Genomic DNA, 23,599 nt, shown 5'->3' with positions numbered 1-23,599 from the left:
CCTGATGAAGAGTTCCTCCCCCTTTAAGTACTGGAAGGCTGCTAGGTCTCCCTGGAGCCTTCTCCAGGCTAAACAATCCCAACTCTCCCAGTCTGTCCTCATAAGGGAGGTGCTCCAGCCTTCTGATCATCTTCGTGGCCCTCCTCTGGACTTGCCTGCTGAAGCAGGTCCATGTCCTTCTTACGATGGGGGCTCCAAAGGAGGACACAGTACTCCAGGTGGGGGATTCATGAGAGCAGAGTAGAGGGGCAGAATCACCTCCCTTGACCTGCTGGCCGCACTCCTCTTGATGCAGCCCAGGATACGGTTGGCTTTCTGGGCTGCAAGTGCACATTGCCAGCTCACAGTCAGTTTTCCATCCACTAATTCCCCCAAATCCTTCTCCACAGGGCTGCTCTCAATCCACTCCTCGCCCAGCCTGTATTTGTGCTTGGATTGCCCCGACTCATGTACAGGACTTTGTACTTGATCTTGTTGAACTTCATGAGGTTTGCACAGGCCCACCTCTCCAGCCTGTCAAGGTCCCTCTGGATGGCATCCCCTCCCTTCAGAGCATCAACTGCTACACTCAGCTGGGTGTCATCAGCAAACTGGCTGAGGGCGCACTCAATCCCACTGTCCACTTCACTGACAAAGATGTTACACAGTGCCAGTCCCAATACTGACCCCTGAGAAACACCATTCATCACTGCTGTCCATTTGGACATTGAGCGCCTGACCACTACTCTTTGAGTGCAACCATCCAGCCAATTCTTTATCCACTGAGTGGTCCATCTGTCAAATCCATGTCTCTCCAATTTAGAGACAAAGATGTCATGCGGGACAGTGACAAATGCTTTGTACAAGTCCACATACATGACATCAGTTTCTGTTCCCTTATCCAACAATACTATAACCCCATCATCAGGCATAATTTGCCGTTAGTGAAACCATGCTGGCTGTCACCAATCACCTTCTTATTTTCCATGTGTCCTAGCATAGTTTCCAGGAGGATCGTGGAAAGGATTTTTCCTTCACTCTTTGTTTAGAGCTTCATTACAGCTCTCATCCTATTTGTTGCTTCTTCCCAAAGGTCCTAGTTGCCAGTCATACTTTTAAGTAGAAGCTTTGGGTGGGGTCTTAATATTCTCTGTGAAGTGTGGTTACAGATATCAGACATGTAACGTAAATGATCTCCACTAACTCTGAGCCAGGAGACATATGCTAGAACTTTCAAGTATTATTTTGTAAAGCAGATCTATGCTAAGATAGACTAATGCTTTTGCAGGCCTGACTAAAGCTTTCAGAGTGCCCCAAGGCTGCGAGGATTGAAGCTAGCATGCCACAAGAAGTGTGCAGTTCAGTAAATTAAACTGAGCGGTTAGGGACAGATCAGAAGCCTAGTACAGTTAATAGAATGATTTGCTGTGATCCCACTGGGTTTTGGTCTGGTCCATCACTTTAAAACTCAGTTACACTCATGGCTTTCAAGCTTCCTAACTTGCAGACTCATAAGTTGCTCTCATGAGGACACAACTTGTTTGTAACATGCTTCAGCTTCCTGCAACAGGCTTGCTTTTCTCAGTTACCATTCCTCAAGCCTTTATAAGCAGTCCACAGACTCCAACACCCACAGGTTCAGACTGAAAATGCAGAAGCTTGTCCTAAGGGCAGTGGGATAGCTATCCTATCTGCTGTCTGCCCCATGTTGGACCAGGTCCATCCAGTGGCTGGCATCAGAGAAGCTCACTTTTGTTTCTTGTCCTGCTATGCCACTCTGAGGAAATTAGCTCCTATTGCAGAACCTGGCCTGTCTGTAATCCATGTACCAGTATAAGCAGCGGCAATGCCAGGTCATTACCTGTTAGTTCTGGAGGAAGCACGAACAAAAAAAACCAAATTGTTGCTCAAACAGCAGAGCTAATAAAGCATTCATAAAGATCTGTGTCTCAAGTGCCCTCTGCCCATGCAGAGCTATTGGTGTCTAATGAACTCACAATGCAACCTTTGCCTCAACAGGTCAGGAACAGTGACTTTCCTTTCTGCTCTGTCTCTTACAAAACAGGATTTACTGCCTTTGAGGTTTCTCTCACTCATATGTGCACAGTTTCTCTGATCTGGTTATAATATACCATGTTCCTTTTTAGGCCTGTCTTGGTGCTTCTTCTCGTTTTTCAGAATGTTCTGCATTTTATAACTTTCGTCTTTCACTTAGCTACTGCTGTATATCCTCTGTCTCTAGGTATGTCTTTCTCCATTTCCTTTCTGTGCTATTCATAGTCCTGTAGTCCAAAGCAACCTTTCAGTAGATTGCTCTTTTTTCTCCCTCCCTTATGATATTACTATAGTCTGTATTACTGTAATATCCAGAGGCACTAACCAAACTATGCACTCCAGTCACTATACAAACATCCCAGCAGAAACAAATGAAGTCCCCAAGTGTACCATTAAAATGGGGCAGAAAAAAATCAGAGAGGCAAGGAAAGCACAGTGGTCAGGTAACTTCCCAAAGGAGGAAAAAGCTGCTCTATGACAGAAGAAGCACCTACAGGCCCAGATCTTCCTTGTCCTGGATCTTGTGTTTCGATTTGCAGCTGAGCATTTATACTCCCTCATTTCACCTCTGGCAGCATTCTTCTTTCCATAAAATCACTGTAAAAGATGTGACACACCTACAGTCCTTTCAACTTCATCACCCCAGAATTAAAGACTTTAACCTTTTCCACCACATATAGAATGATTTCCCACCTCCCTGAATATACAGCACAGATGCATGGCCCTTACTATACGTGTGCTCTGCCTGTCTTTAACCCCCTCCTCCCCAAAGCATCTCAGCATGCCCTGGATTATGAACCTGTAACATCGGGTCAGTTGCTTTCCTAATGACTTTCTTCAGCTCTGCTACTTTGTTCTACTGACCAACATCACTTCAGAGGATCTCCTGCCTTCCACAATTTCACCCACTGGTAACAACTGGCTGTTTCAAAGCCTGCTCTAATTCCACCTTTTACAGAGACCAACCATATTCCTCAGCCTTGCCCTGTCAGAAAGTTCAACTGAAATGGTGCCATTTTGTGAGTTTCCACTGGGGAGGAAACACAGCTCACCATGCCTGCCACACCACAGAGCCTGAGCATCGGTAATGCCAGGGACCTGCTATTTGCAGCGTTCTAACTTTCCACCTCAGCTGCTGCAGCAGCATTTCCCAGAACCTCTTGTCTCCCGGTGCATTCCCACGGTGTCAGTCTGGTGCTGTTGGTCTTACTGCCTTGCATCTGCAAACCCCAATATTGGTGCTAGAGTGGGTTCTCACAAGAAATACGCTACTGCTGGCATGAGAAATGCCTCCCTTTGCTTTTTCTGTCTCTGATTTTAGTTTATAGTAGTGTAAACCAAGCATGAAGTACAACAAATACCAGCCACCCAAGTAACAGCTGAGCACTGCCCTATAATGTGTGGGCAGGGACGTGACCACTGGTCACGGCACAACGCTGGTAGACCCTGCTGGGTCTACAGGTTTTCGTCAGGGCATGGTGGAACGGGAAAAGTGAACTGGAAAAGTACCCGGGGCCCGGGCCGACCCAACCTCCCGCCGCCTACCCCGGTACGTTTCTGACGGTTAATTAGCAGACCCGTGGATTAAAACTCCTCGGGGCGCAATGCGACCCCTGGGCGCTGCAGATGCCGGGTCCGCGGGGGAACCGCCCTGCCCGGCGGCGGGAAGGCCCTTGCTCGGCCCCTGCCGCACAATCCCCGCCCTCCGTGCCAGGGGAGGCGATGGCGAGCCACGCGACGCTCTGCCCCGCTGCCGCACCGCCCCGGAAGCGGCAGCGGGGCAATGGCGGCGGAGGGGACGGCGGTGGCGGAGCTGCAGCCGGAGGGGGAGGGCAGCGGCGAGCCGGAGAGCGGCTTCGGGCAGCTGCTGGAAGAAGAAGAGGAGGGGGAGGACGCCAGCTACGTACTCTACAGGTACGGCCGCGGCGGCACAGCCCCCGAGCGGCCGAGACGAGGGTCTCTCCGCCAAGGGCACCAAGGCGGTGGCGTGGCGTGGCGTGGCGTGGCGTGGCGTGGCGTGGCGTCACGTCACGTGAGGCGCGGGACGCCAGGGCCGGGGCCGTAGGGCGGCAGCGGGCGTGTATCGCGTATCGCTGAAACCCAAGTCACAGCATTGCGCCTCTGGCAGTCTGAAGTCGGGTGATTGATTACTTTCCCGAGTTGTCTTACAACTGGATTTTGATACGATTACATATGCCAGTACCTCCTTTACTTGTTTATGTGCTGGTCTGTGTCATAGACAATAATATAGCGACAATAATAGCGACCGTTGGGAACAAGGATGTGTTGCTGGACATAAATTTGTGCGTGTAGTGGTTTGATTAGCATTTGGTGCTTTTCAGAAGCATTGAAAGAACAAAAGCATCTATTTACAGGGACAGAAAGGAATGGGCAGACGTTGAACCTGTCCGTCAAAATGATGGGCCAAATCCTGTTGTTCAGATCATCTACAGTGAAAAATGTAAGTTTTAAACATGTTCTATGCTGAAAAGGTGGTTAAATTTCTGTCTGACCTTAGCTTAGCTAAAGCAACTTTCCATGTTTTCGATAACATTTTCTAGCATAGTACTGTGAAAAAATTAATATTTAATGTGTTATGGTGGTAGTACATGATGTATTCACCAAGCATCTCTGAAGTTTAATCTTCACCTGAGGTGTTACTAGCCAAGTTTTTATTTTAAAATCTTGTGGCTTAAGAGGTAATACCACAGACAGTCTGGTTCTCATAATAAGGCATTTCTAGCCCACAAGTGGAAGAGAGATGTATGAAGCTACTGCATCTGGGGAAATGGTGTGAGTAGCAGCAAGGAACTTTTCTGATTGTTTGGCTGTTATTCAGATGGTGTATTTTTAAGGCATTTTTGCACCTTTTCAGTCTACTAATCATTTAGAGGTTTCAATCAGCAGTTCTGTCAGAGCAATAATTTTAAAGAGATAGAGTACACAAAATAGGAGGTAACTTGAAAGGATTACTAACCTTAGCCCCTAATCAGGCTGTTGTCTCACAACCTTGGATAAGATGCTGTTATCTGTTTAGTTCAAGATGTCTATGATTACTTCCGGGCTGTTCTGCAGCGGGACGAGAGAAGCGAAAGAGCTTTCAAGCTAACAGCAGATGCCATTGAGTTAAATGCTGCAAATTACACAGTATGGTAAGTGATAATCTCAGGATTATTTCTATCATCATTTGATTGCCAACCTCTTATGTCTCTAATAATTTTGTTAGTCTAATCAGGGCACAACTAGTTGAGTTTACAGAGAGCAGTAGTATAGTCTTCCAGTGAACTTCTAAATAAAGCCTTTGTTCAGTATTTTCTGTGTCTCATTTTGATTTGGTGGTTTTCATTCATTTGGCTTTGAGGATAGTATCAATCAAGGTCAGGATTAGCCACAAAAAGAACTTTGCTGTTTAAAATTAGATCACTTACCTGATAACATGGCCTTGGCAAAATGCTGAAGATGCCCTTGGTTGACTTCAAGAGGCAGCATAAAAGCACGATTGCTGTCATTTCTTGCTAAATAATTGTATACTTATTAAATAGTGCATTTTAGAAGATGTCAGGTTAATCTTCAATTAGGTAATGAATAAACAGTGCATTTCTGATATTCAGATTAGGCCCTTTTAACTTGTGAATGCTAACAAGTACTTCTTGTGTGTCTTTATTCCACTGACTTGCATAAAATCAAAGTTTACATTATTTTAAGCATATAAGTCATAGTTTTTGTGATTATAAGACTAGTGTGGGCAAACAGAGGATTGAATCTGAAACGGGATTGTTGTTATCTTAGATAACATAATGTTATGAGCGGTTGTATTCCAGTTCTCCAACTGTTCGATAATCGAATGACCTGTAGCAGAGTTGGATACATGGCTTAGTTTTTTGTACTCTTTTTAACTCAATATCTATTAGAACTGTGAACAAAGGTTCGTCTGTGTTCTTCTCTATGAATTTTAGGAAAGGCCTGTATCAGTGTTCAAATGAGTGACATTTTTATACAGGCATTTCCGGAGGGTCCTCCTGCAGTCTTTGGGAAAGGATCTCCATGAGGAACTTAAGTATATTACGGCTATCATTGAAGATCAGCCAAAGAACTACCAAGTCTGGTAAAATCATATTTTCTTTTCAGTTCTTAACGTTTTTGCAGATAATTTTTGTTTTGTAAATTGTCTAGAATAAGTTGTGATCATTGATCCTAAAAGTTGTTAAGAGTTGCTTCCTGCATCTACTGCAGTGGTAGTAGTGGAGGAGTTAAATGGAGTTGCATGGGTATCTCTGCCTCTTTAGCTAAAGTCCTCTTCAGCAGTTTGTTCTAAACATATGATTATGACATGCTAAAAAATCTTGTTTTCTTTTAATTTCAATCTTTAAACTGTCAAAATAAGTCTAACAGATCAAAAAAATGACTCATGCAAAGGCAAGGAAAAAAGCAAATAGAAATTAGTATTTTTTCTTTTATTGACTTTCGGAGTTTGCTCACCTGTTGTTGGGTTTTTTCCCAAGCAAATGGGCATAGACAAAACAGCAGTGTTGTTATTGCTAGAGAAATTATGTAGTACTGGTAAATTTTATTCTGCTGAAGACTTTGGCTATGAGTGTTAAAAGTGGAAACAGTTCAAGTAAACATAACTTGTCTAAAAGGAGGTGATTGGCCAATGTGTATGTGTAGTTAAAATTTGTTATAGTGTAAGTATGCATCATGTATTTGTTGGAGTCAACTGAAATGTTTTGGTATATTTAATTTGAAGTATTCAACTAGTGGGTTTTTTCTAAGTAGTAGAGTTGCTGTATGCTGTTTTAATACAGACCACATGTTCACAAAAAATTTTTAGACTATTCTAAACATAGTTTTCTCCTTTTGTCATTAGGCATCACAGACGGGTGTTGGTGGAATGGCTGCAGGATCCATCCCAAGAGCTTGAGTTCATAGCTGACATTCTTAACCAAGATGCCAAAAATTACCATGCATGGCAACACAGACAATGGGTTATTCAGGTATTGTATCCACAGAACTCTTGGCTTGCTAAAAAACCTGCTCAGGTGTCTTAAATACAATCTGAATTGCATTTGGTTCTTTGTATCTTAATGCTGAAGGGGGAAAAACAATTGCATTTTAATGTGTGGTAGAGGTTAGCTATAAACTTGCCTTTTAGGAAGCGAGTTCAAAAAGGTCAGTCCTTGACTGCTTACTGTTAGGTGTGTGAATTTAATGAAGAGCTAATACCATTGTTGCAACTGAAGAGTGTAGTGTGTTCCCAGTGCACCCTTTCTTATTTTTCTTTGAACTTTGTGTTGATTTCTTTAAAAAAGTCTCTGTATCTAATGTTCAGAGAACTTAAGAGCAAGGAGAACATACTTTAAAAAATAAAAACTTTTGATTATGATATTCTCTCTTTCTTCTCTTTATATAGGAGTTCAAATTATGGGACAATGAACTGGAATACGTAGACCAGCTTTTGAGGGAAGATGTGAGGAACAACTCTGTTTGGAACCAACGACACTTCGTAATTTTCAATACCACTGGCTATGATGATCCAGCAGTCCTAGACAGAGAAGTCCAGTTAGTAATGCTGTTCATGCTCACATTAAACATTCTCCATGACATGAAAGCAAAGGAATACTTTGACAGTCCCTGTGGGCTTGTCTTTCCTGTTTTTAATGCAGTTTTTGGGCTCACTCTGATGACTAGCAGATCAAGTGTTAGTGCATGTATAGATGTGTTCAGAACCGCTGTTCAGTAGTACTGAAGCAAACTATGCTTGCCCTGGGCGAGCTATTCTCATGAATCTCTTCCCACCCTGCTGTTTATTGTGCAATCAAAACTTTTGGCTTTATAAAAAGCCTGTAAAGTGTATAGGTGACTATAAAATCAACTGGCTATAGTGGAACAGCCTGCAGAAGATCTGTGACACTGGAACCACATAAGTTGCACTGTTCATTAGTATCTTACATCCTACCCCTAGAAAGCTTGGAAGGAGAGGCACTCTCAGTGTTATACTGAACTGCTGTTTTAGTAGTACAGTAACCACAATGATTTAAAGATAACGTGGACATGAATTGTAGGAAGAGAAGTTGCCTTTCATGAGGAATTTGATGCAGCTGGAATAAGAAAGGAGCTTTCAGGGGTATGTGGTCAGCACAAAGACAACTGTCTGTGAGTTGGCTTGTTCTGAGGAAACTGTTGAGGAAACTGTTGAAACTGTTTTGAAGTGGTATGTTTGTAACTGAAGCAAACTGGGTTTCTAAGCTGAAGACAAACTGGGTTTCTACCCATTTATTTTATTACTGATGGTAAGGGAAGCTTCCTTGTGTGGATTTCACATCTCAGACCACTGATCAGGGTTGATGGTTATGAGAAAAGGTTTGTCTAAAGTGAAGAAGCAATGAAAAGAAGGTACTGCAATTTTTCAGAGTTATTATTGAGAAGAAAGACTGGGTCTCTGAATAGGTCCATTGGTATATTGTTCGTAGGGGATCCCAGCCTCCACCACCTTTCATGGTTGTCTTTGCAAAGTGCTGTAAGTTGTACTTCTCTTTCAATTTATAACTTCCCTGCAGCTTAATAAATCTGATTCATTTCCATGACTTAGGCTTGGATATTTACAGCTTTTTCTCTCCAGAGGTTAAATCCAACACCCTCCTTTGATCCGTTTATGCATGGTGCTGTGTTCAAGATAATTGGATACCATCTTAAGAATCAGACTGTCTAAGGTTAAGACTTCTCAGATGTCATTATAGAACCACAGTTGGGCTGCTTGTTGCTTGATAAACTTTATCTTTGTCACATTGACTGCAGAAGGTTAAAAAAGTTTTAGGGTTGGCTATGGTTTTTTTCAGTACTGTTTACAGAACTTTTTATCAGTATCTGCTGTCTCTGAAAATCAGCTGCATGCCTGGTTGTGCTGGGGAAGGGCAGAAGGTAAAGTTTGTTTTGTGAAGGTGAAATGTGGCTTTGCAACTGTATGGCAGGTCCCTCTTGTTGCTTTGCTTTTAGAGAAGTTGCCTAACTGCTACTTTAAAAGAACTGCTGCAGAAGGCTGTGTAAGCTGAAACCTCAAGCTCTGCCTTTCTGTGGGTTTGGTTAAGTGCAGCCTCATGAAAAAAGTTCTGCAAATACATACAGAACATACCACATGCAGTCATATTAAGACAGTGCCCCCTGGGCTTCGATTACTCCAGTCCTTTGCAGCCCCTTGCCATTTCTGAGCATCAGGACACAAGTTACTCCTGTAGCATACCGGGATAGCATGTCATGTTGTTTCTTAGTGTTACTGCTCATAATTTTGAGAACTCTTTCACTATTGTATAAAATGCAGCAAATGGAACACTTCAGAATTTAAAACAGTTCTCACAGTGTCTGCCTCTCCGAGACTTGCAGTGATTACATTGCGACACATTTTTGATCTATGACCCAGCTGAGATGATCTGCAAAAAGACTGAAATACAGACTAGAGGGATGTATTTGGGAGTGTCTGAGCACATTCAGATAATTTCTAACTGCATTGTTAGTGGTTGCATTCATGACCTGTTACCTTTTTCTCACAGATACACTCTTGAGATGATCACAGCAGTGCCACATAATGAGAGCGCTTGGAACTATTTAAAAGGGTGAGGCATCCTTCTCTGTGGGGCAAAGAGAATATCTGTGGGTGTCTTATGCCTAGCTCTTAACCGGAAAGAGCTTGTTGCTTTTCGTTCTAGTGTTGTGTGCTTAAGCAAGTAGGCAAAAACCTCCACAAGGGGTTAATACATGAACCTAATTTCTCTGTAACTTTCCTCAGAGTTTCTGGCCCTGTTGAATCCCACAAGAATCCTTGTGGGAGGGTTGCAAGTACTTCTCATGTTTTTAAAAACTTGACTGGTAATGTTACTGGGTTCAAGAGCATAGAGTAGGAAGTAATGAGCATGCTTTCAGTCTAATTTCTGTTCACTTGAGCATAACTACACTAGCTTACTACAACATTAAGCTGTATTATTGCTGCATGCTGCTTACTTTCTGCCTTACTTGTTTCTGCCTACCCTTATTTCAAAACTGATTTCCAAATAAAGGAGTCATAACAAAAATGTAATATTTCACACTGTATTTCCCAGACATTGTTTCAAGCCTATTACCCTCTGTTCTAGGATTCTACAGGATCGTGGTCTTTCAAAGTATTCAAATCTGTTAGAGCAGCTGTTGAATTTACAGCCCAGCCACAGTTCACCCTATCTGATTGCCTTTCTTGTGGACATATATGAGGATATGCTTGAAAACCAGTGTGATAACAAGGAAGAAACACTAAATAAGGCATTGGAGGTACGTTTTGAGAGCTTGGTTTTGCTTCTCAGAGATGCCATCTTTGCTCTTGTTTTATATCGCAGCAAAGTGGTATTGATTTTCATAAATGGAACAGGTTACTTGTTAATCACAGGAGCTCTATGAAGAGTTGCACGTGGAAGCCAGATAATCACAAGGGTCTCATAAATTTATCTATAAATAATAACTTGCCAATTACAAAATCACTGTAAGTTTTCTTCACCTGGTAGTAAAGGAAGGTTTCTAATACTGCCTGCATAAGAAAGGAGATATTTGAATAATGGAGTTTCCAGTGCTAAGTTTGTAGCATGAATTCACTTTCTTCTCTGAAGGTTAATGAATCTTGTTCTCAGAGAATCTGTATCTAAACAGAATCTCAAATTCCCTTTGCACTTCTTAGCTCTTTCTAAGAAAGCTGGCAGAATTAGCTTAAAGGCCAGCAGGCACTGGGGACATCAGTAAGGAATGTCAGGCACCATTTCCTACAGAAAATAAATGACTTCTAGCAGTACTGCTTATCTCCCTGTGCTTCATATTCAGGGAACTCACTGTAGGACAGACTGGAACTCAGAGTAGTTAGAGCTGCAGTTCTTGCCTGGAGTCTCTGTGTTCCAACATCGTTCTTTCTCAAAATTTTTCCTTTGTTGTGTTCCAGGACCAGAGTGTAAGTGTGTGCGGGTGTACCTCCCAGATTCATGTCCCTTTATAGTACTTCACTGAGTTTGACTTCTTCATCTATTTAGGCATCAGAGCTCCTGTTTCTCAACTCTGTTTCACTGAGTAAGGGAATGTTAACTGCCTAATAAAAGGGAATTGAGTAGAACATTTGTAGGCAGTGTTCATACCATATAAATTTTACACAGCATCTCCTGTGAGTAGGGTTGACATCTGCTGCGCCTCACTGCTCACCCAGATCAAAATAAAACAAAAATTAGAACATGTAGAAGTATCCATATAGCACCAGCTCTAACATGTTTTGAGAGAAGGTTACTGACTTGCATGGAGAATCCTTTTGGGACAGTCTGCTAAGAGAAAAACCATAAACAAAATTATCTCCTGTCAGTCCATCAGGAGTACTGAAGATTTAAGTGCAGGATGTTCCCCCATTGTTTCAAATGAAGTGGTTTACAGCCTACTGGATCACTAAAAGCTTGTCAGGAAGTCACAAGTGTACTGTAGTATACTGCAGGCTGAATAAGCTGGGCTAGATTATGAGTGGTAGGCACGAAAGGAGTCACGGGAAAGAAGTTACAACTGAAATTGGACTGGAGAGATTTTTTGTGCAGTGTCAGATTGGTTGACTACCAATTGGAGTTGACATCAGTTTGAGGTCATTGGACAGTTGCAAATCTGGTGAATAAAAAAATTGTTGCTAAGAAAGGCTTTTATAATACTGGCTGAAGCATATATTGTATACATTTTATAATTAAGTTTCTGTAAACTTTTGGTATAACACTCCAATCTCTCAATTTTCTTTCATAGTTGTGTGAAATTCTGGCTAAAGAAAAAGACACCATCCGAAAGGAATACTGGAGATATATTGGAAGGTCCCTTAAGAACAGGCACAGCTCAGGCCCTGAACAGAGCACACTGGCAGACAAGCAGCAGTAACTGGACATGGAAGAAAACAGAGTTAAGCTCTCAAGCTGTTCTAAAGCAGTACTAAGTAGGTTCATCAGCTAATTTAAAATCCAGTGTAGTATTCCCCTGGTGAAGAGGTATTGCAATGAAATAGGAGTGCAGAGTGCTGTATAGTCTTGGGTCACTGCTGCTACTGGTGATAGCTCTGTGTGCAGTTAAGAAATGTATTAAGGGTTAATTATTGAAATGTACCAAATAAAGGGTTTGTTTCCTAATAATAAATACATAAAGTTATACCTACTATATATAAGGCACTAAATGAATTTCTCATGTCCTGGCTTACCCACTTGTGGTTCCTAACAGACACATCAGATGCTGCAGTAATGACTGCCGGTAACTTCACAGTAGTGGCTATAAAGTAACATACTTGTGGTTAGCGCAAGCAGGCGCTGCAGTTGTTGCCTTACGTGGCAGCAGCTATGCAACACTGACAGCACATGCTATTGTATGAAACTAACACCAAGTAATTTTGTAATAAAAATAGATAAAGCATTTGTCTGAAATTTTTTAGTGTGTTTCTTTTGGTCTTTAAATGTGCACAGTCTGTTCTTCTCAGATGCTAATAGAGATAAAATATTCCCTTTAGGGAGATTGGATTCTGTTGCATTGAGGTGGCTTTTGCACTGGAGTATTCTCATCCCAGAAAATTTCAGTATGCTTGATGTATTCAGTGGAGCTTTGAATTCTTATCTGCACAGTCAGGAAAAATGCTTTGGGGATCCGCTTAGTTTTTTCTAGGAATTCTGTTCAGACAGCTGCAAGTCTGAAATTTTCTTTTTCTTCGTCTTTTGTAAACAGACCAAACTGAAGTCATAGGTCAGAAGAGATTATAACTAACTGGTTATGTTATGTTATCTTCACTGAACTTGAAGGGAAGGAATGGTTTTATTGGACACCTATTTGCATTAAATGTCTTAACCTTGTTGCTCTTATAGGCTTTTCATATTCAGCCAAGAACTACTTTTCCTTTTCTTTGTGAAAGGTAGAAGGCCTCTGCAGTACAGAACTGTAGAGTGTGTGTACCTGTACAAGAAAACTGCTGCATTTGCCCTGTTTTCAGTAAATGGCTATTGTAAATTGTGTTCTTAACATAGAGTGCTTGTCTGATATGAAGTATTTTCTTGGAGGTGATCTTAAAGGGAACAAATAAGTACTAGTATTTATTCCATAATATGAATAGTCTTTCTGATACTAAACATTAAAAGCTGCTGCTGTAAATAATGTAGTGGAGATTTTAAATGATTGAAATACATTAATGCATTCTTTAAATTTAAAACAATATCTGAAAATTTTTTATCTGAAATTTTTTAATGCTTTTGCCACTTGCCCAGCAGTAAAGAAAACATCTTTATAATGACATGTCAACATTTAAAATGGACATGAATTTCAAACTTTTGGAGATTTGTTATCTGCTTTTTTTTCTTTTTTCTTTTTTTTTTTTTACCACAGTTGAAGCTCCAGCATAGAACAAAAAGTGTATGTTTCTACCCCCATTAATTGTTCCTAATTGAAACTACACTAAATACAGAGTACTGATCACTCAGGATGTTCAAGGTCTTCAGTACCTTAAAATAAACATCATCAATGAAGAGGGAACAGAATTTGTCCTCTGAATATGGTGTTACTAAGTTCCTGTATCTATAAACAAAATTCAGAGGGCACTTGGAATAAGGCAGAGTATTCTGTAAAGACCCTGGCATGAATTTCAGAGACAATAACTCATCCCAAGGTAAGAAGATGAACAGTGTCCACTGGGACACTGTATTTTGGCATATGACCTCTCAGTCACTTGTGGTCTGAGGAAAGACCTTAGATTTAGCCCTACTGTGCTTCTGTGTCAAGAATGGTGGGATCTTCTGACAAGCCTCTTAGACTATTTTATGGTGTGGTCAACTTACAGCATTCTCATGCTTGAAAATGATGTGTAGAAGTAATCAGTAAAGAGTCATTTACTAACAAGGTTAATACAGTTTTATACTGGTTATACAAGCACAGTGATAGTTGCAAAGATAATGCCACTTCTGAGATAAGTTTACCAATGAAGGAATAACCAGATATGTACACTAACAGAAAAATATCTCATCTCATGTAAAATAAACGTGTGATCAAACAAATCATGCAAATCCTAACAAAAAAACTTGCTGGAGACTAGAGTCCATTTTTTTTTTTTAAAAAGTCACTATGTTTTAACAGAAATGTTCATTTTTTTCTTTCAAATGTTTATGTTTACTGTCATTCGGATTGCAAGGAAGCTCTAAAAATCTCTTCAAAAGGCACCTCGGTTCTGTGATAGTCAGCCATACTCGGAAATACTGAGCTGAAAGAGCTGGGAAAACAATAGTCTGCCCAGCCAGGTTGCAACTGCAGCTAGCAAGAGTTTAATTTTAAAAATGTGTCTCAGACAGAATCTTTGTATGGTAGTGGGAGCTTGACAATATGTACGGGCTCTAGAGGGAAGGATCTTATGGAAGTGTTAGATGACTTTAACCTGTAGGCATTGGTACTGACTACCTATGATAAGAGGAAACACCAAACTGATTTGTTCTAAGGGTTCACCTGTACAAGAACACTTAACTGTTGTTACTGATTGTGTGTAGCGATGTGACTCTTGTGTACAATTTTATTACTGAAGAACTGTGCCTAAATGGAAAACTGTATTGGTACAAATGTCCCTTGTAAATCAGTGTAACTGGAACATTCAGTGTAGTACAGAGAATTATTAAAGCATATGAAATAATTTCCTATGCCTGCTTTCATCAAAGACTGATCTTCTTGCCCTGGTCTAGCTGTGTCTGTCTGTCTGTCTAAGCTGGTATTGACTGCCACCTTACTGTCTTTGCAACTTGGCTGACAAAGCAGTGCACAAGTCCTTCCTAATCTATTGAGTACAAAACCACCTCAGCTAGCACAAAATGCTTCTGTCAGTTGCTGTCTGGTTGTGCTGAGGCAGATTAGGAGTGTGCTGTTCAGCTGGACCTTCTGTGAGAGCAGTATCCTCCAGCAGGGAAGCAGTGAGGTTTCTAATCACTCCTGTCACACGAAATACTTCTGTCCAAGAGCTAGCAGGCAATTCATGCAGTGGAGTGGTGATGAGGGGCTTATAGAGAGATGGACCCCTACAAGAGCACAAAATGGCTTAAAAGCTCCCGTGGCTTTTAGAACAAAGGTGTAAGGGAACAACACTAAGTGATTGTGTGGAGTCATCCCTCCCTCACATGGAGGCTTTGCAACTGCTAGTGGACTTGCCCATGTGCAAGTTCAAACTAGGCAGGGGAGATATTGCATCTGTGATTTTCTTGCCCTGTGCACAAGAATGGAGAGAAAATATCTTTATTAACACCTTGAGCCACATGTCTGAGATGTTGTCCCAGATACAGCATGGTGGATGCAATAATATAAAAAATGCTCCTTAGCCTAGCTCATGCCCTTTTCTGAACACCAGTGCCTTCAGCACATTACTAGACATTGTGGGTTAAGATGGGTGCTTTGCACTTTCTATTCCACATCTGGTTTTATTTGGTGATTACCCCTGCGGCTTTTGGGTTGGCAGCATGTTTCCCTAGTGTATCTTCTGCTTAAGGGAAATTGATATGGAAAACTGAGATAAGATGATGTTTGGCTGAGTTTTGGCAAGCCTGTTAATGTGGTTGTATGACAATTTACTTCTAGTCCACAGGTGCCAAATATCCTTCAATATTCCAATTTTTTCTTGTAAATAACTATCTCTATTAAATACCTCAGGTTGAAAGCATTTTCTCTCCCTTTAAGGCTGTACTGTTAGGCTTTTGGTACAATATATTGTAACAGCAAAGGGTAAAAAAAATTACATTTGAATGCAAAAACCACATTACTTTTGTCTTATAACAGGTCCTTTCCAGAATCCCTAGCAGTCTGGACTGTTCTGTATAATTCTAGTCATGAATAACATTGCCATTTTAAAGTACTCTGTGTACATACCAGAGAACTCAACAGATGAACTTGTGGATCCAAGACTGGTGTTACCGTCAGGGCTTTGGATTTTTCAATCATGGGTTGGTATACAGGGCACCAGACCTTTTGGTATTAGATGGAATGCACCTGTCCCAGAGGGGGGAAAGGATCTTGGGGCAGGAGTTAGCTGGGCTCATTGACAGAGCTTTAAACTAGATTTGAAGGGGGCAAAACATCAGCCCATCTGAAGTGCATGTATACCAATGCACACAGCATGAGTAACAAACAGGAGGAGCTTGAAGCCATGATGAAACAGGAAAATTATGATGTAGTGGCTATTACAGAAACATGGTGGGATGTCTCCCATGACTGGAGTGTGCCTGTTGATGGCTACAAGCTCTTTAGGAGGGACAGACAAGGAAGGAGAGGTGGTGGGGTGGCGCTGTGTGTTAGGGACTGTTATGATTGCTTTGAGTACAAGTGTAGTGAAGACAGGGTGGAGTGTCTTTGCGTTAGAATCAGGGAGAAGGCCAACAGGGCAGATGTTGTAGTAGGAGTCTACTATAGGTCACCCACCCAGGACAGAGAGGTGGATGAAATATTCTGTAGGCATTTAGGAGAAATCTCACGATTGCTTGCCCTTGTTCTTGTGGGAGACTTTAACTTCCCAGACATCTGCTGGAAATACAACACAGCAGAGCGGTACCAGTCCCGGAGATTCCTGGAATGTGTGGGAGACAACTTCCTGACACAGCTGGTGAGTGAACCGACCAGAGAAGGTGCCCTGCTGGATCTCCTCTTGTGAACAGAGAAGGACTGGTGGACGATGTGGCGGTCGGAGGACGACTAGGGCACAGGGATCATGAAATAATAGAATTCTCTATACTTAGAGAGGCCAGGAGAGGGCTAAGCAGAACTGACATCCTGGACTTCAAAAGGCCTGACTTTGTCTTGTTTAGGCACCTGCTTGAAAGGATCCCTTGAGAGACGATCCTGAAGGGTATAGGGATCCAGGAAGGCTGGGCACTCTTTAAGAAGGAAGTGTTAATGGCTCAGGAACAGGCAGTCCCCGGGTGCTGTAAGAGAAGCCGGCGACAGAGAAGACCACCCTGGCTGAACAGGAGCTTTGGCTGGAACTCAGGGAGAAAAGGAAAGTTTACAGCCTTTGGAAGAAGGGGCCAGCCACTCACAGTGATTACAAAGATGCTGTGAGGCTATGCAGGGCAGAAATCAGGAAGTCTAAAGCCCAGCTGGAAATTACCCTGGCTTCAGCAATCAAGGACAACAAGAAATGTTTCTATAAGTATGTGAGCAGCAAAAGAAAGACCAGGGAGAGCCTCCATCCCCTGCTAGACGCAGGAGGAAACATGGTAACAAGTGATGAGGAAAAGGCTGAGATGCTTAATGCCTTCTTTGCCTCAGTCTATAATAACAAGACTAGTTGTATTGAGGGAATCCAGCCTCCTCAGCCAGAAGACAGAGACTGGGAGAACGACTCCCCCGCAATCCAGGAGACAGTCAGTGACCTACTGCATCACATAGACACACACAAGTCTATGGGACCAGATGGGATACACCCGAGGGTGCTGAAGGAGCTGGCTGGAGTGCTCGCTGAGCTGCTTTCCATCATTTACCAGGAGTCCTGGCTGAGCGGGGATGTCCCGACAGATTGGAAACTGGCCAATGTCACGCCCATCTATAAGACGGGTTGGAAGGATGATCCAGGAAATTACAGGCCTGTCAGCTTGACATCGGTGCCTGGGAAGCTGATGGAGCAGCTCATCCTGAGTACCATCACACAACACATGCGGGACAACCAGATGATCAGGCCCAGTCAGCATGGGTTTATGAAAGGCAGGTCCTGCCTGACGAACCTGATCTCCTTCTACGACAGGGCGACCTGCTGATTGGATGAGGGAAAGGCTGTGGATGTTGTCTACCTTGACTTCAGTAAGGCCTTTGACACCGTTTCCCACAGCATTCTCCTGGCAAAACTGGCTGCTCAAGGCTTGGATGAGCGCACGCTTTGCTGGGTAAAAAACTGGCTGGATGGCCGGGCCCAAAGTGTTGTGGTGAACGGAGTTAAATCCAGTTGATGGCCGGTCACGAGTGGTGTCCCCCAGGGTTCAGTTTTGGGGCCACTCCTGTTTAACATCTTTAGTGATGATCTAGACGAGGGGATAGAGTGCACCCTCAGTAAGTTTGCAGGCGACACCAAGTTGGGTGGGAGTGTTGATCTGCTCGAGGGTAGGGAGGCTCTGCAGAGAGATCTGGACAGGCTGGAGCGATGGGCTAAGGCCAACTGGAGGAGGTTCAATAAGGCCAAATGCCGGGTGCTGCACTTGGGCCACAACAACCCCCAGCAGCGCTACAGGCTTGGGGAGGAGTGGCTGGAGAGCTGCCAGTCAGAGAGGGACCTGGGGGTGTTGATTGACAGCCGGCTGAACATGAGCCAGCAGTGTGCCCAGGTGGCCAAGAAGGCCAATGGCATCCTGGCTTGGATCAGAAATAGCGTGGCCAGCAGGGACAGGGAAGGGATCTTACCCCTGTACTCGGCACTGGTGAGGCTGCACCTCGATGACTGTGTTCAGTTTTGGGCCCCTCACTACAAAAAGGACATTGAATTACTCAAATGTGTCCAGAGAAGGGCAACGAAGCTGGTGAAGGATCTGGAGCACATGTCGTACGGGGGCGGCTGAGGGAACTGGGGTTGTTTAGTGTGGAGAAGAGGAGGCTGAGGGAAGACCTCATCACCCTCTACAACTACCTGAAAGGAGGTTGCAGAGAACTGGGGATGAGTCTCTTTAACCAAGTAACAAGTGACAGGACAAGAGGTAATGGCCTCAAGTTGCACCAGGGAAGGTTTAGACTGGATATTAGGAAGCATTTCTTTACAGAATGGGTTGTTAGGTGTTGGAATGGGCTGCCCAGGGAGGTGGTGGAGTCCCCATCCCTGGAGGTGTTCAAGAGTCGGGTTGACATAGTGTTTAGGGATATGGTGTAGTTGGGATCTGTCAATGTTAGGTTAACAGTTGGACTAGATGATCTTCAAGGTCCTTTCCAACCTAGATGATTCTGTGATTCTGTACATTTACATGAGTACACTCTCTATGGGTGCCTACACAATATGAGCAAACAGTAGATGAAATCTGAAGCAGAGAAATCTCTAAAGTAGACAATGATTTGCTTTTCTCCACAATATGTTATCTGATGCTTAAGTGGTTCAAATAAGGATGATCTCTACTAGCAGAAGTCACAGTGTGAAAGTGACAGGGTCATTTTCTCTATTCAACGCTTCTTTGCTCTTAGCATCCTTTTATTTTAATGCATCACTTAAGAACATACACTCTTTGGATACAAGGCTTTTTGAAAATTAGGAGCCTATTTCTGGACCAAATGTGATGCTGATGACTCTGTTGAGAGAGGAACATGTTTACAAGTTCTGGGCCTCCCTTTGCTTGGTCTGAAAAGAATACCTTACCTTCTGCTGCTAGGGTGGGCCCTGAATTTGTAGAAAAGAGAAAAAAAAAGCAGGAAAAAAAAAGGGCGTTCTAGTACATAAAGAGGCACACAAGTGTCTGCATGTGAGCATTCAGGACAAGGCTGCCAAAATCGAGGGTGCACACACTTATTTAGGTTTCTGTAAGTACTTGGCATGAAGATCTAATTGAAGCTTCACCAAATTTCAATGGGAACACTACCTCAGGATGTCTAGATGTCTGTGTGAGGTGTCCTGTGTAAGCTTCTTGGGGCTAGGACTTTGTGCTCCATTATGTGTGTCACCCATCACTGTTCCTCAAGAAGTCCTGCAATATAAGCCTACATAAGATTTCAGCCTCGGGGAATTAAAATCTTTGCTGTATCATTTTTCTGCTGCAGCACAGCAGGGAAGTGAACATTAATCGCTAGATGGCAGTGTGAAATTCACCCTGAGTTCATTGACGCCGGCTACGTGCAGGCAAGGAGAGGTGTAATTAGGACAATTCATTCTCCATACAACTCCACTAGTTTCACACCTGGTAATTAAACACGGAAGAGCAGCTGCTTGGTAAGTCAATACATAGCACCACAGAGGGCTCAAGCACAAATATTCTGGGAGGGTCTAAATGGTCATCTTCACTAAAAATTGTTGGTGTTAATCGGAGAGCAATTTTTCATTAACTGAAATGATGTCTCCTCTGACACTGGACACCTTGTACCAGATCTGGACTCTGTTGAGTCCTGGTGATCTACAGTAACCATGTGGCTAAACCCCTCTACTCAGAGCATGGGTTTTGTGGCCAGTTTACACCTTCTGGAAATGTGCCTCCAGAGTGCTACACTCATGTACCTTCACAAGCTGGGGAGTTTTGGTCCCCTAAAGCCAGCCTTATTATGGTAAGTTTCTCTGATCCCTCTGTAAGGAAGTGCTGGCCGTTGCTGGTTGTTTCTGTGAACACAGGTTGAAGAACAAGAGGACCTTCTCCTGCTTTTTGGAAGACAGGGGAGGACTTGGGCCTAACTGAGGAAATTGAGTGTGCTGTTCCAGGTTCAAAAGCGGCTGCATCGCTCAACGGGAAGCAGGACTGAGGACTTTGGTGAAGAAGGGCAAACACAGACCTCTCTTCCTCACCCACTGTTTTGTTGAAACTGAGTCTTGTGGGTTGTCACCACAGTGCAGGGATTTTAGCCAAGCCAGTTTGAGCACTCAGGGCTCCTCAGGTACAGCTGCTTCCTATGTGTGTATGCATTGAGCTACCAGGACATGCTACCATTACCCCCTTCCTGTGAGAATAATGCTAGCTCTGGTACCTCCACCTTTGTCTGAAATAGTTGGGTGACAGGTGTAATGCTGCCGTATCGGTACTGCTCATGAGCCTTGATCTTGTCACTGCAGAAGAGGCCTTGCTGTGCTTGGGCTTCTCATTCTTTCGGGTTTGAGTTGCTCTGTATAGGTGTATTTACTTCAGTGGCTTCCTGATGTGTCCTCTCCATTGTCCAAGTCATCTCTCCAACAGACCCAAGAACAGCTGAATAAATGCTTGTGATGCTACCAAGCAGCTTTGGAAAAAAAAAAGGAAAAGGGAGCTGTGTTTGTATTGTTGATGTACATGCCCTTCCTCTTCTGCCAAAGCCTGTCACTAGGACAAGAAGGTGGCAGGTAGATAGTCCTCTTCCCTTTTCAGAGCCAAGGTGCTTATGCACATCTGTCCTTGCTCTAGGTTCCAGCCACACCATGAATGTGAGTTTTACTCCTGGTAACACATTCTCCCTGTACATCATAGCATATGGTGCTTACTGGCTCTGCTGACTGCTTCTTGCACTGACAGTTTCTCTGCTGCAAAATGAGCCAAAATGACCATTTGCAGGTACCTACAGTCCAGGTGCATGGCTGGTGTGGAGGGCTCCCAAGCATATAATCCTTTGCAGCACTATGCCATCACTCTGCTACCAGTTGAGTGGTAGTGCCAATCATCTTGCTAAGTTCTTTTAGAAGTCTAGCCTGCAAAGACCCTGAGTCAGCTGAAGGCTACAATGAAAGGAGAGTGTTCAGTATTTTAAATGGGCAAATGAAAACCAAAAACATCTGTTTTTAGAAACACATTTTTAAATGTCAATGTTGACCATTCTTTAACTGAAAAAATAAAAACTTGTAAATTGAGAAGAGAAAACTGCTTGGTTTCTGACCTTCAGAGGGGAAATGTATGAGAGAGATTTGGTTTAGGTGAGACTTAATTTTTTGTTAGAAGGGGATCTGGACAAAACTCCAAAGGCTGGATGAGTTCTGCTTGTCATTAGCAGTGTCTCAGGCATAGCTAGGTCCCTCTTGGAGCTGAAATTTTCTCCTGTGTCATTGTGGAAGGAAGGGGAAGATGAGGGGTGACTGGGTCCAGGGCAATCCAAAATCACTACTCATGCATCACTAACAGCAGCTAAAAACATTACAGGAAATTATTTCAGGAGAGGGATCTGCTGCTAAACCAGACAGAGCCACCTAGCATACCCAGCAGTTCTGTGAATTTGCAGTAAGAGCAGTGCCTTCCCTCCAGGTTAGTCTGTATTGACTTTCTCATTTCTTTTTTAAATTGCTAATACATTGGTGGCTCTGTGCTTGTCTGAGCTACACAGGCTCAATTTTACAGGGAGAGAAGGGAAAGATGAGATATAACCCATTTTACTGCAGGATTGCTACTCAGCAGCCATGGCCAAGACATGACCCTCATCCCCTGAGCTTTATATCCCATGCTGCCAGCTTTCAGTTGTCACTTTATAGCATGGGCTTTTTACAGCAGAAACCACATGTCCTCATATGTTTGAGAATGCCTGGTGTACCTAGAGATGCCCCCCCCCCCCCCCTCCAACAAATTATAGCAGTCTGTTTGTCACCACAGGAATTTCACCTGCCTTCTGTTCTTCAGGTCCATGCCTGTATAGCAGACAGAAGCAGTGCAGGGCAATACTTTCCCATGCTTTGCCATGCTGCACTTACTCTGGTTAGTGCTGGAGTTGAGATTTTGCAGTTACTTCTAAAGGGCCCCTTTGCTCACAAGGGTCCTCATGGAAAAGGACCCCTGCAACCCTCCAAAGTCTTGGGCCAATTGTGGAGACTGGGGTATGTGACTCCATACTGTCCCACCCATCACATGATCCCAGCAGGTGAGTTGAGAGGTCTAGGCATAAGGTAGCAGTTGGCTTCAATTTTACTGAAATAGAGGCATACAGATCCAAAGATTAACCACTATGCTCTGCAAAGAGCAGCTTGTGTCCTGTATCAGATGGCAGCATCCACTGTAAGAACAGGCATAGAGAAGCACTCAGAAAGGTCAGATAGGGTCACTCAGTGATTTGAATTCACAGGGAGTCTGCCTAAGAGCAGGTATTGTTTTGAAAGGGGGTGAGGATAGCAGAGAAGAAAAGGCTAGAAAAAAACAGAGGGTAATAAAAACCTAGCTCATAGCTGAACTATTATTGCAGTATGGCCCCAAGAAACATGGGCATAAAATATATCTGAGTAGCAGAGGAAAGAGTGTTTACAGTGATGAGCAGATATTGTTTTATTTGCTTCCTCCTGCTCACAGAAACAGGGCTTTGTGAGTAAACAGGATACATCCCTGATATCTACTCTTTGCTGGAACAGTGCTTGGGACAGTGTTTCTGATTCATTCACACGGAATGGAGTAAAACCAGTCACATTTGTGGCTATCAAGTAGAGGAATATCAGTTGGTTCAGCAGTGACTTCCCAAGGAACAGTAATAATAATTTCAAGGAAGGATAAATTTACTTTTTCCTCTTCTGAAGAGAGCAGAGGTGGAATTTGTAGAATTTTTAAAAGCTGTTTCTATTTCCTACTACATGTAGGTCCTGTAAGAACAGTGTGCCTGCTGGAACCATGCCGTTTCAAGGGTATGTGGTCAGTTTGGAATATTTTTGTAAGAGGACAGAATGATTTGATGAATTTTCAGTGTTCATTTTGGCTCAAATTCTTCATAAAGCTTTGGCCAGAAAAGTTGGAAAGAGGTATCTGGGGCACTTTTAGTTTTATATCAACATCTGGTATCTTAACCAACATCAAAAACTGCTGAGAAGAATGAAAGCTCTCAGTAATGAGGGATAGATCTGGGATAACCTCTGAATGCTAACTTCTAAGTGGAATGGTCTGGAAAGGTGGGGAAATTAACAAGGGAGTTCCCAATTTTGCCAAAGTCTAGATATATTTGC

The 23,599-nt window shown here is 43.1% G+C and overlaps 2 protein-coding genes across 2 annotated transcripts in view; both read left to right on the top strand.

Annotated features, from left to right (window-relative positions):
• The first annotated feature begins 3,802 nt into the window (after positions 1-3,802).
• On the top strand, positions 3,803-14,707 carry FNTA (farnesyltransferase, CAAX box, subunit alpha). Its single transcript, XM_074812178.1, has 9 exons — positions 3,803-3,948; positions 4,410-4,495; positions 5,072-5,186; positions 6,035-6,139; positions 6,902-7,028; positions 7,445-7,593; positions 9,579-9,641; positions 10,158-10,329; positions 11,812-14,707. Exons 1-9 carry the CDS (start codon positions 3,818-3,820, stop codon positions 11,938-11,940), a joined length of 1,077 nt encoding a protein of 358 aa, XP_074668279.1. The 5' UTR covers positions 3,803-3,817; the 3' UTR covers positions 11,941-14,707.
• An 8,563-nt stretch (positions 14,708-23,270) lies between these two features.
• The window catches only part of LOC141918813 (E3 ubiquitin-protein ligase KCMF1-like), a 60,782-nt gene continuing 60,453 nt past the window's right edge, over positions 23,271-23,599 (top strand). Inside the window, 1 exon segment of the mRNA XM_074813661.1 lies at positions 23,271-23,284. Coding sequence (XP_074669762.1) covers positions 23,271-23,284 — 14 coding nt within the window.

This window comes from Strix aluco, chromosome Z (assembly GCF_031877795.1).
Source record: "Strix aluco isolate bStrAlu1 chromosome Z, bStrAlu1.hap1, whole genome shotgun sequence".
NCBI classification, from domain to species: Eukaryota; Metazoa; Chordata; class Aves; order Strigiformes; family Strigidae; genus Strix; species Strix aluco.
Note: the sequence above shows the minus strand (reverse complement) of the source record. Positions and strands in the feature narration are given on the sequence as shown.